At 43.1% G+C, this 12,399-nt stretch overlaps 1 protein-coding gene and 1 long non-coding RNA gene across 2 annotated transcripts in view; one reads left to right on the top strand and one right to left on the bottom strand.

The window, feature by feature from the left end:
- The window catches only part of LOC308591208, a 186,575-nt gene that overhangs the window by 97,620 nt on the left and 76,556 nt on the right, over nucleotides 1-12,399 (bottom strand). The window lies entirely within an intron of this gene.
- CFAP74 (cilia and flagella associated protein 74) overlaps nucleotides 1-12,399 on the top strand; it is an 89,299-nt gene that overhangs the window by 39,575 nt on the left and 37,325 nt on the right. Inside the window, exons 17-21 of the mRNA XM_081202256.1 lie at nucleotides 3,024-3,209; nucleotides 5,409-5,553; nucleotides 8,358-8,473; nucleotides 9,260-9,382; nucleotides 11,376-11,497. Of these exons, the coding sequence (XP_081058382.1) occupies nucleotides 3,024-3,209; nucleotides 5,409-5,553; nucleotides 8,358-8,473; nucleotides 9,260-9,382; nucleotides 11,376-11,497 (692 nt within the window). The remainder of the gene's footprint in view (nucleotides 1-3,023; nucleotides 3,210-5,408; nucleotides 5,554-8,357; nucleotides 8,474-9,259; nucleotides 9,383-11,375; nucleotides 11,498-12,399) is intronic.

Consider the following 12,399-nt stretch of genomic DNA (forward strand, 5'->3'; position numbering starts at 1 on the left):
TCAGACTTAACCGCTCAAGAACCTTGCCCAAGAAGGGGAGACTGGCAACTGGCTGGTAATTACCGTATTTTCCCGTCTATAAGATGCCCCCCATGTATAAGATGCCCCCTGTTTTGGGAGACCCATATTTAAGAAAATGAGGGGAGATGGCCCCGTGTATAAGACGCTCCCTACTTTTTGACATTTTTAAGGGAAAAAACCTAGTCTTATACACGGAAAAATATGGTACTTAGGTTTTCTGAATCCAGGGAGGGTTTCCTGAGGAGTGCTTTTACCACTGCCTCCTTCAAGCAGACAGGTATCACCCGCTCTTGCTAGCAGGCATTAATCACCTCCCTCATCCATCTGGCTGTCCCTTCCCTGCTAGTTTTCTCAACCAAGAGGGGCAATGGTCTAGAGCGCAAGTGGTTGCTCTGACCAATCCAAGCACCTTGTCCGCATCCTCAAGCCATATTGTTTAACTTCATCCAACATGACTAGACTATCTGCTTTAAGAGTGGAGTCAAGGTCCAAGCAGATGCAATTGATTTTATCCTCAAAATGCTTAGCAAACAAGTCACAGCAAACTACTGTTGGTTTTGTCACCTCCTTTGGGCCAGATTTTAAAAGGACCCGCACTACCTGGAAAAGCTCTGCTGAACAGCACAGTGAGGATGCAATGGAGGCAGCAAAGTATGCCTTCTTTTCTGCCTTCACTGCCACTAGGTTGGCTCGATGATGAGTCCTCACCAGTGTTTGACTTCATTCGACTGGAGTTTTCCTCTACTCGCATTCAAGCCGACTCCCTTGAAAAGGGCCTGAAAAGAATTGACTTTAAAGCCTTCAGAGCAGGGGAAACCACTCTTGACCTGGCAGTGAAAGGAGTATGTTGTAAAACCTGACATTCCACACAATTGGTGCTATTACTGAAAGGGACCTGCTTTGCATAGCACCACTTGGAGGAAAGCCTCAGAAAAACTACAGAGAACAGGGTGGTCCCAAACACACAGAAGTTCTCTGTTTTAAATTTTAAATAATATGTATTGCTATAGTGTTTTTTCTTTTTAAGACTACAGGTGCTAGTGCTGCAAAAACACATGTAGGTGGCTCCTTTTAAAAGTGCACTTGAGTATAATGCTCAAAGACAACAACTTCAGAGAATTTGTTCCTAAAATTAGCTGTGCAGTGGAAAACAACAGCATCTTGAAATCTAACCAACAGCTTGCAATAAAAGTTTATGAACCTTTTGTTTGTTTATTTATTTATTGCTGATACATTGTTGGGAGCCTTTCAAGAATTTTATCAAGCAGCTATTCGAGGGGAAAAGACGTCAACGCATTATTTTTAGGCATCGGACGCACAGTTCCATCAAGGACAGTCGCTCTTATTAAACATAGATGCTTAAACAAGCTCCTTGTACAACCAAGGGCATGATTAGTTCCACAACATGTGCGTGCTATCAAGGCATTGCAAGGTAGCAGCATTTTAATTCTTCAAAGGCAAATTTTGGGAAACCAGCAAAGGGGCAAGGAGCTCAAAGTGGTGCACATGTTTCTACTCCACCCCATTTTAATCTCTGTAACAACCCTGTGAGGTAGGTTAGGCTGAGTCTATGTAAGTGCATTGCTGGTTGTTCCTTCTGCAGACACGCCTCAATTCTGAGCCTTCCTACTAGTTTTGCTGAGTGGACCTCTGTCCCAAAGACAAGCCTGTTAGTGCATCACTGCACCCAAGGCCTCAAGTTGATAGGATCAGTCTGATGTGTATTCCAGTGTAAATGTGTTCTGTGCTACTTTCTGACCACAGAAGGAGCTCAGGACTATTCAATAGTTTGCAGACAGACAGCCATCTCGGAGGACAATGTTAGCAAATGGCCACTGTCAGAAAAGGGTTGTCCTAATCCATCAGGGCTCTCCTTATGCATTTAGGATTTTGTGGTGTGTGTGTGTTTCCCTTATCAGGGATGTTTCATAAATAATTTCTTTCCCATCAAATAAACCATGACAAGTATTCAACGCTTGGGCGAGAATCACTTCTTGCTGGCTCTCCATGGCAATCCGCATTGCCAAGTTTAGAAATGTGCCCCCTGACTTAGCAGCAAATTGGCAGGAAATGAATTGCTTAATAAATCGGTTAGCTGGATTTCTTATTTGTCACTAAATGTCAAAACTGAGCAGCACAACAAACATGCCTAAATACTAAAATAGCTGAATTATGAATATAGTTAATGCCCCATCCCAGAAGGCGTATCACTGAGGCAGCAGCTTGGAGGATAAAGTATTGGGGACAAGTAGCAGACCTGATATCCAAATACAAAGTTGATAATAAAGCGTTATATTTACTGTACCATGGAAGGTGCTGTAATATTCTGTCCTATGCTCACCAAATGGATAGAAACGTTTGTATGAATGTACAGTTGTGGAATGTAGAAGTAATTAGTGCAGGATGGGTTCATCATACTAGAGGGGTCCTGTAACCTCAGTGGGTGACAGAGTGTTAATATCCATATTCGATAAATGATTCAGTGAGTTGTTCATTTACATAGAAAAGGCTCCTCTAACTTGATGTACCTAGTAGAAGCATTGATTTAATTTAGAGATTAAACTTGGACTTGTGCTTTTATCAAGATTTAGTATTAACCCAATTGTATATGAGAGATGTTGGGTTGTATCCTAGTACCGGTAAGTCCTCAGAGTAGACTCACTGAATTTAATGGGCCTTAATCCTGGCTCTGAGTAGGATGAACACTGAGTGCAGTCTGTAGTATTTAGATAGGGTTTTTTTTTAATGGTTTACATTCTTTATAATTTGATTTCATTTTTCTTTTTGTAAAAAAATAATATAAAAATCATTGATTTATAAATCTGCTGCAGCTTCCATGCAACAGTCAAGGGGAAAAGATCCCACTGTGACATTGCCTTTTGAAGCGGCAATAAGGATTTTAAGGTCTTGTGCTTGAAATGGTAGCCGTTCATTTAACTGACATTACTGCCTATCTAGGACAGTAGTAATTATGTTTCCTCCCTCTCTCCCTCTCTTTTCAGCTGGCACTAGATAAAGAGCTCATTGACTTTGGCACTCATGTGGTGGGAGAGACAATTTCACGGACCATCACCTTGACGAACTGTGGCGCCTTGGGAACAAGATTCCAGCTCCGCAAAGCAGCTGACACTACACACACTGCAATGGTGCAACATACTGTGACTGCACCACCTTCCATCGACAAAGCAGTTGAGAGCTCTAAGCGACATAGATCGGCATATCTCAAACTAGTCATTGATAGGTGCTCCTTTCCCAGAGAGATCTGATTGTCATTTCCCTTAAGCCTACTTGGAAGCAGGAATCCTTTCCTGATGAGTTTGCAATTCAGAGTTTCTTCTCTATTCCTTTTGCTCTGGATTGGCTTCCAAATAGGATCCAAGAGTCTAGCCCAGTGATGTTATTTCTCCCCAGCCTAAAGTTGCTACTAGAAATATGAAAACTTAAAGCAAAATTAATGATTGCTTTTCAGGCAAGACTATTAAGGAAAGAAAGAAAGCATTCTGATAAGATTTCTTGTGGGATGGGGTGGGGTACAGACTAAATATAGGGATAGAGGAGAAACATATTTTGTTTTCATTTTAATAGAAACATACCAAACTTCCTGAACCATTCATCAAAGTGAAATGCAGTTATCGCTTGAAAATTTGCACTGCTTTCAATTTTTGGTGCATCTGCCCAACCAAAAAATGTTTACAAAAAAGCACAAAAATGCTCAGATTATGGGAAATGATGTACAAAACCACATTATATTGAGGGAATTGGTCTGCAAAAATTGCTTGTATGTAGCAAATGCATACAAACTTTGTGCGAACTTTATTTTTTTTTAGCAAACTCGGGAAATGGGGGCAGCTGAACTGAATTGCAAAAAGGAGAAACTGAAATGAACAAATTTCTCTGTCCCAAACTGCACATGCCTTGTTTGTTACTGTTTTATCGAATCAAGGTGTGTGTTTTTCCCAGGAACCTATTTTGGGATAAGCCAGTGAACGCTTTGATGACTAACTTAAATGGAGCAGAGAGCAGGCAGTTACCACAACCATAAACATCAAGCCCCTTGATCATTATGAGCACTATGAGCCCTCTTTCATTTTGGAACAAATGAAAAATTTCTCTAAACTGAGACTCCTACGTTCCCCATTTGTACCATTCAGAGATTAGGGCAGTTTACTTTACTCTAGTATGGCAGCAACACTGAGGTCAGTGGCTGCTTCTGCTCGTTGACCATATATTCCTCCTGAGTTTCCTGGCTATTATGTTGTTCAAGAGTATTTGTTTCCCCCCTCCCCTCCAAAAAATACCCTGGTATTATGCAGTATATGGTGCAGCGTTTGAGGGGAAATGGCCCTGGAACTGATGATACAGAAGGCAAGGTTTTATATAGCACTGACATTTCCTTTCATATTCTCTGTGGAGGCTGCCCTACCAAGCTCAGTCTTCGTCAGCCAGTCCCCACCTGCCTGCCTCTTTACATACCTGCCTCTTATCTCTTATATCTCTTATCTTCTATCATAAATAGCTTACATACCTCTTATCTCTCATCTCTCTTATATATTCTTATCTCTTATCTTTTATATTATCATTTCCTTGCTTATCTGTTATCTATCTCTTGTCTATATTATCTCTTAACTTATCTCTTATCTATTTTTCAATCTCTTATCATGATGACTATGTTTCACCCCCCCCCCCCTGTTATAGAGGCAGCCTGTCTCTGGGAATCGCAAGTGGGGAAAGTGCTGCTGTGCTCAAGTCCTGCTTGCATATTTTCCATAAGACAGGCACGTCCAACAGGTAACATCATTGGATGTCTGTGGTAGATCAAAAAGGGGGTAGATCACTGCCAGTCTTCAACTGTGAGTAGATTGCAGTCTCTTGGGAGTTGGCCACTCCTGCCATAAGACGTCTGCTTGGCCAGTGTGAGAACAGGATGTTGGACTAGATGAGTCACTGGCCTGATCAAGCAGGTTTTTTTGGTGTTCTTATGTGGATGGTCCTGTTCTGTGGCTACTGATAGTTTTTTCCCTTCAGAATCAAAAGGCTGAATAGCTGTCCAGGAAAAAGCCCTATATGGAGGCCAGACTGATCAGATACTTTGTTAGGAGTCAGTGTGGTGTAATGGTTAGGGAATCAGACTAGAAGCTGGTGCGACCAGGGTTCAAATCCCTACTCGACCATAAAGCTTACTGATCATTTCTTCATTATTTTTATTTGATTTATGCTGTATTTGTGATGTTCTATTATGTTACTGTTATTTATTGTTTGTAAGCGGCTTTGAGATTCATCTGAATGAAAAGCAGGATAGGAATATGATAAATCAAATCAAATCTTAGTCCATCTGAAAATAATTGGAATTCATAAACCTGAGAACTTTTTGTATATCTCCCAATTAGGTTTGTGCCCCTGTGGTTGAAACAACAACTGGGAATAAGAAAGACAGCAACTTTAGTATGGGGCGCTTCACTGGCGACAAGGAAACGGTTTCTCTTAACCGCTCTGAAGAGATTATTCACCACACCCCTCTGCCTGACAATTTTGGTAAGGTTTCTGGTTTAAGGGATTTAAGGTAAATTCCAAGAGTATAAGTAAAAGTAGAAGTAGAAAAAAATCTCTTGCCGATACTATTTGTGCTTGATTTGTTTTTGTTTTAAGAAAGATTCCTTCAAAACTTGGCTTGTTCAAGAGTTCTGAAGAAATCAAAATCATGCTCGCCATTTTGTGACATTTGGGTTAGCTGCCTAATAACATTATTACCCTACTATGGATTTTGGATTCCCGCCCCCCCCCCCATCTGCATGGACTTGCAAGGAGAGAGAATGATAGCTTGGAAAAGGTGCTAAAACAGTAGTGGGGAATCCTTTTCACCCCAAGGACAGCATTCCCAACCTTCTGGGGTCACCTGGTCCTCTAATGACAAAGAATTATCCAGGAGCACCTCAGGGTGCGTATTCCTGCAACCCTGTCCTGAGCAGGCAATGGCAGTTTCCCCTCAAGTACAAAACCTCCAAGGATTTCTTCCCACAGATACAGAATCCTTATCATTGTTCTCCTTGAAATTATCTGAAACACCCACCTCTCAAAAAGCGAGAACCATGTGACAAGTTTATTTTTACAACCTGCAATTTTATGAACAAAGTGACACAACGATAAATTGCGTAAGTTTCCTTCCCCAGCTTTTAAATGTTTCAAAAGCGTCATCAAGTTTATTTATTTTGGAGAAAATAAAGCCATTCAGTTTGGAAATATTTGCTCCCCCATTTTTTGTCCTTAGCAAATGCTGCCTGTGCCACAGTTGCCCTGCTGTGCTGCTTTTCAACAAAACTCTAGCCTGTGGGCTTTGAACTGTACAGCTAAAACAAGTTGCCAGTGCAATACAGCAGTGGTGGCTGGTGCTTGTTGGGACTCGTAGGGCAGGGAGACCCAACAGTAGACAGAGCCCAATCCATTCACAGACACAGCAAAGACCACTGACAGGCAGAGCCAAGTAATAATTCCAATTGTGTCTTTGGCTTCCTCCCAGCTGAATTCCCTAGGGGAAAACTGTGAGACTAAGAGGAAGGAAGGTGATGGACAATGCCACTCCCATGGACTGGCTTTAAGAGGGCAGGCACGTGGGGCCTGGCTGAGGGCAGACTGCGATTGGCAGGGCATTGCCCCATTCACCCTAATGAATCAGTCTCCAGCAACCATCAGGGTCCTGGACTCAGCTGTATTAGAATGCCCAATTCTGACTAGAATCATCTTGTTATGTACTGAGTTGAATAGGATCCAAAAGGCAGTAGACTGATTGGTCCTAGAACAATAGGATTCAGAATGTAGCAGTCTGATTGGTCCTAGAACAATAGGGTCCAGAATGCAGTAGTCTGATTGGTCCACAGGAGCCACCCAATGCAGCTCCAGGTAGAAGCGAATCCGCAACCTGATTGGCCTACAGGTGAATCCCAGAATTAGCCAATCACGTGGGGCTCATTGTGTAAATAATGTATATAAAGCAGACATTCTGGGGGAACTTCCATTCCTCCTCCTCACTACTATGAGCTGAATAAAGAGCATGAAATCCACTCTCGACTCCGAATATATTTCACATCTGCTGCTACAGTTTCTTGCACACCCTTGCCTCCCCTGCTTTCACCCTTTGGGCCCAATCCATTTGCAGGCCTGGAGAAGACAAGCAGTACTTTCACACCTTTATAATATATTTTTCATTTGCTCACTATCTCTCATAACTCTTGCGTTGGTGAAAGCAATGGGGGGGGGGGCGACAGTAACTGCCACCTATCCCAATAGCTCACTCTCATTTATTGTTCATGAATGCTAGAATGTTAACTGAGACATTCTGCAAACACCATGTAACACCTCTACTGAGAGGGCTTCACTGGTGGCCAATACGCTACCAAAGACAGCGCAGCGTTTTGATGTCAGCCCTACATGACTTGGGACAGGTTGCCAAAGGGACCTGCTTGCCCCATAGATTGCTGCAACTATGCTTTTTGTACACACTAGGAACTGGGATTTTGGTGTTGCAGCACCAGCCCTTTGGAAGCAGTCTCTAGAAATCAGAAAGGAACAGCTGGAGTATTCTATGATTGCCAAGAGAAATCACTCATCCCATCAACTTTCTCTACAAAACACCAAGAAGGAGCAAACATGCTTTAGATAATTTTGCAGAGCTCGGGAGGCTGTTGGTTCTAGTATCATTGTCTGAAGAGTCATGTTTCGTTTTATAGCAGTGGTGAGGAACCTGTGGCCCACCAGATGTTCAACTCCAGCTCCCACCAGCTCCTGCCACAAATGGCTAATAGGGATGGTGGGAGTTTTAGTCTAGCAGTATCTGGGGGACCACACATGCTATATAAGAGGCATGCAGAACCCCAACCCCGACCAGGAACATAGGGATGATGGGAGTTGTAGTCCAACAGCATCAAGAAAACCACAGGTTCTCCAACTCTGAACCAACCCTGACACTGCTTTTGTCATCTGAGGACATTCTCGTTTACCCCTTTTCAGTGGCTGCTCCTGTTAGTGGAATTTTCCCTCTAGGGAGGCACAGCTGGCACCATCTGTTTTAGGCAGCAGGCAAAAGCACTCTTTTTCTCCCAGGCATTTGGATCTTCACTTTCTGCTATTCTTTTAGTGAGTTGGGGTTGAGTTGGATCTGCATATTATATAATGTTATTGGTGAACAGTTCAGGGTTTTTGTTTCCCCCCTTGTTTTTCCAATTGTTTTCAATGTCTGATTTTAACAAGCCACTTTGAGTTCGATTTTAGAGGCAGGAGGTGGAGACAAATAAATAAATATGGTTAATAATATTACAGGGTTTCCTTATTTGTCTACCTTTTAGGGCATAATCTGGCTTCCAACACGGACATCATTGGGGAAAGCCTACAAGTCCCTTCAGCTGAGAGAGCTCTGGGACAGCAGTCTAGGGAAGAAGTACTTGAGATCACAGTGGGCAAGGTAATGCATTGAAAGAGAAACTGTAGTTGTAGCTTAACAAAGTCCTACCCAGAGTAGACCATTTTGAATTAATGGACCTAATTAATCACACCTGTTAACTTCAGTGAGTCTACTCTGGGTTGGACTAACATGGGATATAACCCTGTGAGCTTATTGGTGAATGTAAAGGCTCTCCAATATCTTAGGTGAGATATCTTCATGTAGTTTATTTTATTTTAGTGGCACTTTCCCATAGTGGACTGTGCCAATAAGCAGCTCACAATAAGAAAGGTTATCTCAACAACTTGACCAAGGAAAAACATTTTAAAAGCAGTTACAGTCAAAATACATTCTTATATCCAGTGATCTTGGGGATGCCAGAAGCCGTGTCCTTCAGCCAAATTCCTCCTGAAGCTTGATAATGATGGAGACAGACACATTTGACTAGGGAGAGTATTTACTCCCCCACACAAGAACCCTGGAAATGGTAGCTTGTAAAGGGTACTGGGAATTGTTGCTCTGTGGGGGTAAACCAGCGTTCCTAGGATTCTTTGGGAAGGTGGGAAATATGCTTTAAAGGTATGGTGTGTATGCAACTTAAACATGGATGAGAAAAGATACTTGTTTTTTTTGTCTGTGTTTTGTTTGTTTTTTGTATATAATTTCTGAAATTTTAATAAATATCTATTAAAAAAGAAAAGAAAAGATGCAGAGTGAAGATAAAAAGGAAGTGAAAGTAAGCAATAACCACAAACCATTTTTAGAAAGTTGAGCTGTCGTTACTCTTCATTTTTGCTTATTATCCAGGTTTCTGAAGGTGATATTGGACCCTTCAGCTCTGTCAAACTTCAGATTATATTCACCCCAGCAGTTCCTGGGGCTGTGCAGGCTGATTTCAAGATTACCTTTGACAACCCAGACTGCAAACCAGTGAGTAGTTATTGCTCTGAGTCTTATGTTTGCTTTTTGTGCTGCTCCTAAGATGTGCTGTGGAATGGATGGAGGGCTTTTCAGCACAAGGGCCACATTTTCTCATGGGGAACTTTGCTGAGCCCACATTCCCAGAGTGGGTTTGGCCAGACACACACTAGGCAAACAAAAAGTATTATCACACTTCAAAGAAACATTCCTGCCACGGAATGCCAATCACTAGGGGAGGGTGCAGAGCAAGGCTGGTGAGAGATGTGGCCAGGGTAGGCATGGCTCTAGAAGCATTTGCTCAGGACAAAATGGGTTTGAAACCCTCTTCTGGAAGGTCCAGAAGTATACACCTGACAGGCCCACATATGCACCTAGCAGGTCTGGGAAGCTGGGTTGCTGCCAAACAGCAGTAAAACGTGGTTAGCAGTAGGGAAGTGGGAGGTGAAAAAGAGCAGTATAGGAAGCTGTCTTACATCAAGCCAGGGCATATAGTGTCACATTGTCAACACTGACTGGCAGGAGCTCACCATGGAGGATTCTTTCCCAGCCCTCCCTGGAGATGCCCAGGAATCAAAATGGGACCTTCTGCCACAAAAGGTGCTTAACTTGTCCCCCACTGCCCACCATTCCCCCCACCCCACCCTTGCAACATCGTCTTCTAGTCCCCACAGCTGTTCTTTTCCCCTGATGTGGCAAAGGCACATTCAGAATCCTGAGCAAGGAAAGGGGTTTTCAAGGAGTAAGCGTTAAGCATCCAGCCACCTCTTCTCCAGGGCAAACAGCTACAGTATTGTAGCTGTTTGGCAGAGGCCTGGGGCCTCAGATTAGGGCACTTTCAGACTGTTACTATTTTCAAGTGGGGTTCAACCTCGTACTAGTAAATCACATTGTGCAATTACAGTTTACTGGGAGGTCTTGCACAACAAACCAAGTTTCCCCACAAAGATCAGACTTTTGTGACAGATTTTGATGGGGAAATGCACTGAAAAGTGTAGGGCAACACTTGCTTTGATACAACATCATCTAAGCTCCCTGCATACAAATAGGAATGAATGTGCAATAAACAGGCAATTTGGAAGTGCCCTTGGTCACCTGAGTTGCCTCCAAACATCATCCTAAGATCTGCAGGCAATTCTGAGTAGTGCCCCTTCTTAGGATGATGGCGCTTTTTCGGAGAGTTTAGCGTAAAAACATAAAAAGAGCCTGCTGGATCAGAACAACAGCCTGTCTAGTCCAGCATTCTGTACTCACAGTGCCAAGCCAGATGCCTTTGGTAAATTCGCAAGCAAGATTCAAGCACAATAGTGCTCTGTTCTCCCACAGTTTTCAGCAACTGGTATTCAGAAGCATTACTGCTTCTAACCATAGAGGCAGTGGCTAATAGCTGCTGATAGCCTTGTCCTCCATCCTCTTTTCAAGCCATCCAAGTTGGTGGCCATCACTGTCTCCTGTGAGAGCAAAGTGATACAATATTCCTTCATTCCTTCATTTATCACACGCACACACCCCACACACTTTTCAGATAAATGAGAGAGCTGGCATCAACAGCAAAACTGGAAAGAAATGGCCACTCCCTTGGGCTTAGGAGCTAAAAAGACACACAAGAGAAGGAGAGTGAAGAGAAAAGGTAGAAGAGGGCAGCCCTAACCAGGTTCCTATTGAAGTGAGTGCTTTTTGAAACAAGGTGGTTCCTCCCTAAGCTGATAAGAGTTTCAAAGCACTCTACCGGCTGCTTGGGAAACTGTGGCTTTCCAAATGTTGTTGCACTCTAGCTCCCATCAGCCCCAGCCAGTGTTGCCAAAGGTCAGATAAGGAAGATATCTGGAGGGCCACAAACATTCTCCATCCCTAGACTAAGCAAACATATCTGCCACTCTCGTATGTAATTTGGGCTTCCAAGAGTTTGGGGAAAGAGTTTGAACCTGAGCACTTGGGGCAGCAATTGTTTTTTCAGCATACAAGACCGCGTTGCCCCTGAAACTTTACATCTGTCTGTGTTCAGTTGTCCTTCAGTGTCACTGCTGTTTCTATGGCTGTGCCGGTGTGGGTGCCCAATCCAAACGTTGACCTCAAAATCTGCATGTATGACAGGCTGTATCAGGACTGCATCATCATCCAAAGCAGGTGTGTGGCCCAGGAATTCATCTACTTCCAGGTTCTTCTGCAGGTTGACTGATTCTTAAATTTGCCCTCATTTATTAGCATTTGCTGCAATCATATTCACATTTACTTGGGAGGAAGTCTAAATTAACTCAGTGGAACTTTGTTTGAGCAGACATGAGTAGGATTGCACTGATGGTTTTGTTAATCTGCCATTATTTATTTAAAGCCGGAAACTCGATTGTGTTCCCAAGTACACTTTTATTCTGCTGGGATGAAGGTCCATCACAATGGGTATTGGCGCCACCTGTCATCCGATGCACACAAAGCTGTAGTAAGTAGGCAGGGCTTAGTCCTCCTCAACCGCAGTCTGTTTCCTGCCTTCCTCAGAGGTGGTCACCTTGGGTGGCCAGGCTTGCCTTTGGGTGGCCAGCCTTCAACCCCACAGCCTCCCAGCCCTACCCCATGATTACAGGCCTTTTCTGCACACCTTATCATTATTTGCTCTCTCCTCAAATGCAGGCAAAGGCCTGGTGACCCTTTCCTTCCCAATGTAAACAGCAGCAGAGCTTTGGGCAGGCAGCTCGTTTACATTAGCCTTTGTTGGGTCCTTCACATGTGTCAGAAGCAACTCCCCGGTCCTTATTAAAGGAAGTGATGGGGAAGTTGTGCTGGTTGCTGATCATCATTAACTTCAATGGAACTATTCTGAATAGGGTTGCATCCATTGCTAATCCTATTCAGAGTAGATCCATTGAAGTTAATGATGATGACTAATTTAGGTACATTACTTTCAGTGGGTCTACTCTGAGTAGGATTTGGCTACAACCAAATTCTTTAATTTTGTAGAAATTAAGCAGGTTTTGTTGTTGTTGTTGTTAAGGGATGGAGCTTCTTATCCGTCTCTCTTTTTAATTTTTCTGTAT

The sequence above is a fragment of the Podarcis bocagei genome (genome assembly GCF_964188305.1).
Source record: "Podarcis bocagei genome assembly, chromosome: 7".
Taxonomy (NCBI): domain Eukaryota; kingdom Metazoa; phylum Chordata; class Lepidosauria; order Squamata; family Lacertidae; genus Podarcis; species Podarcis bocagei.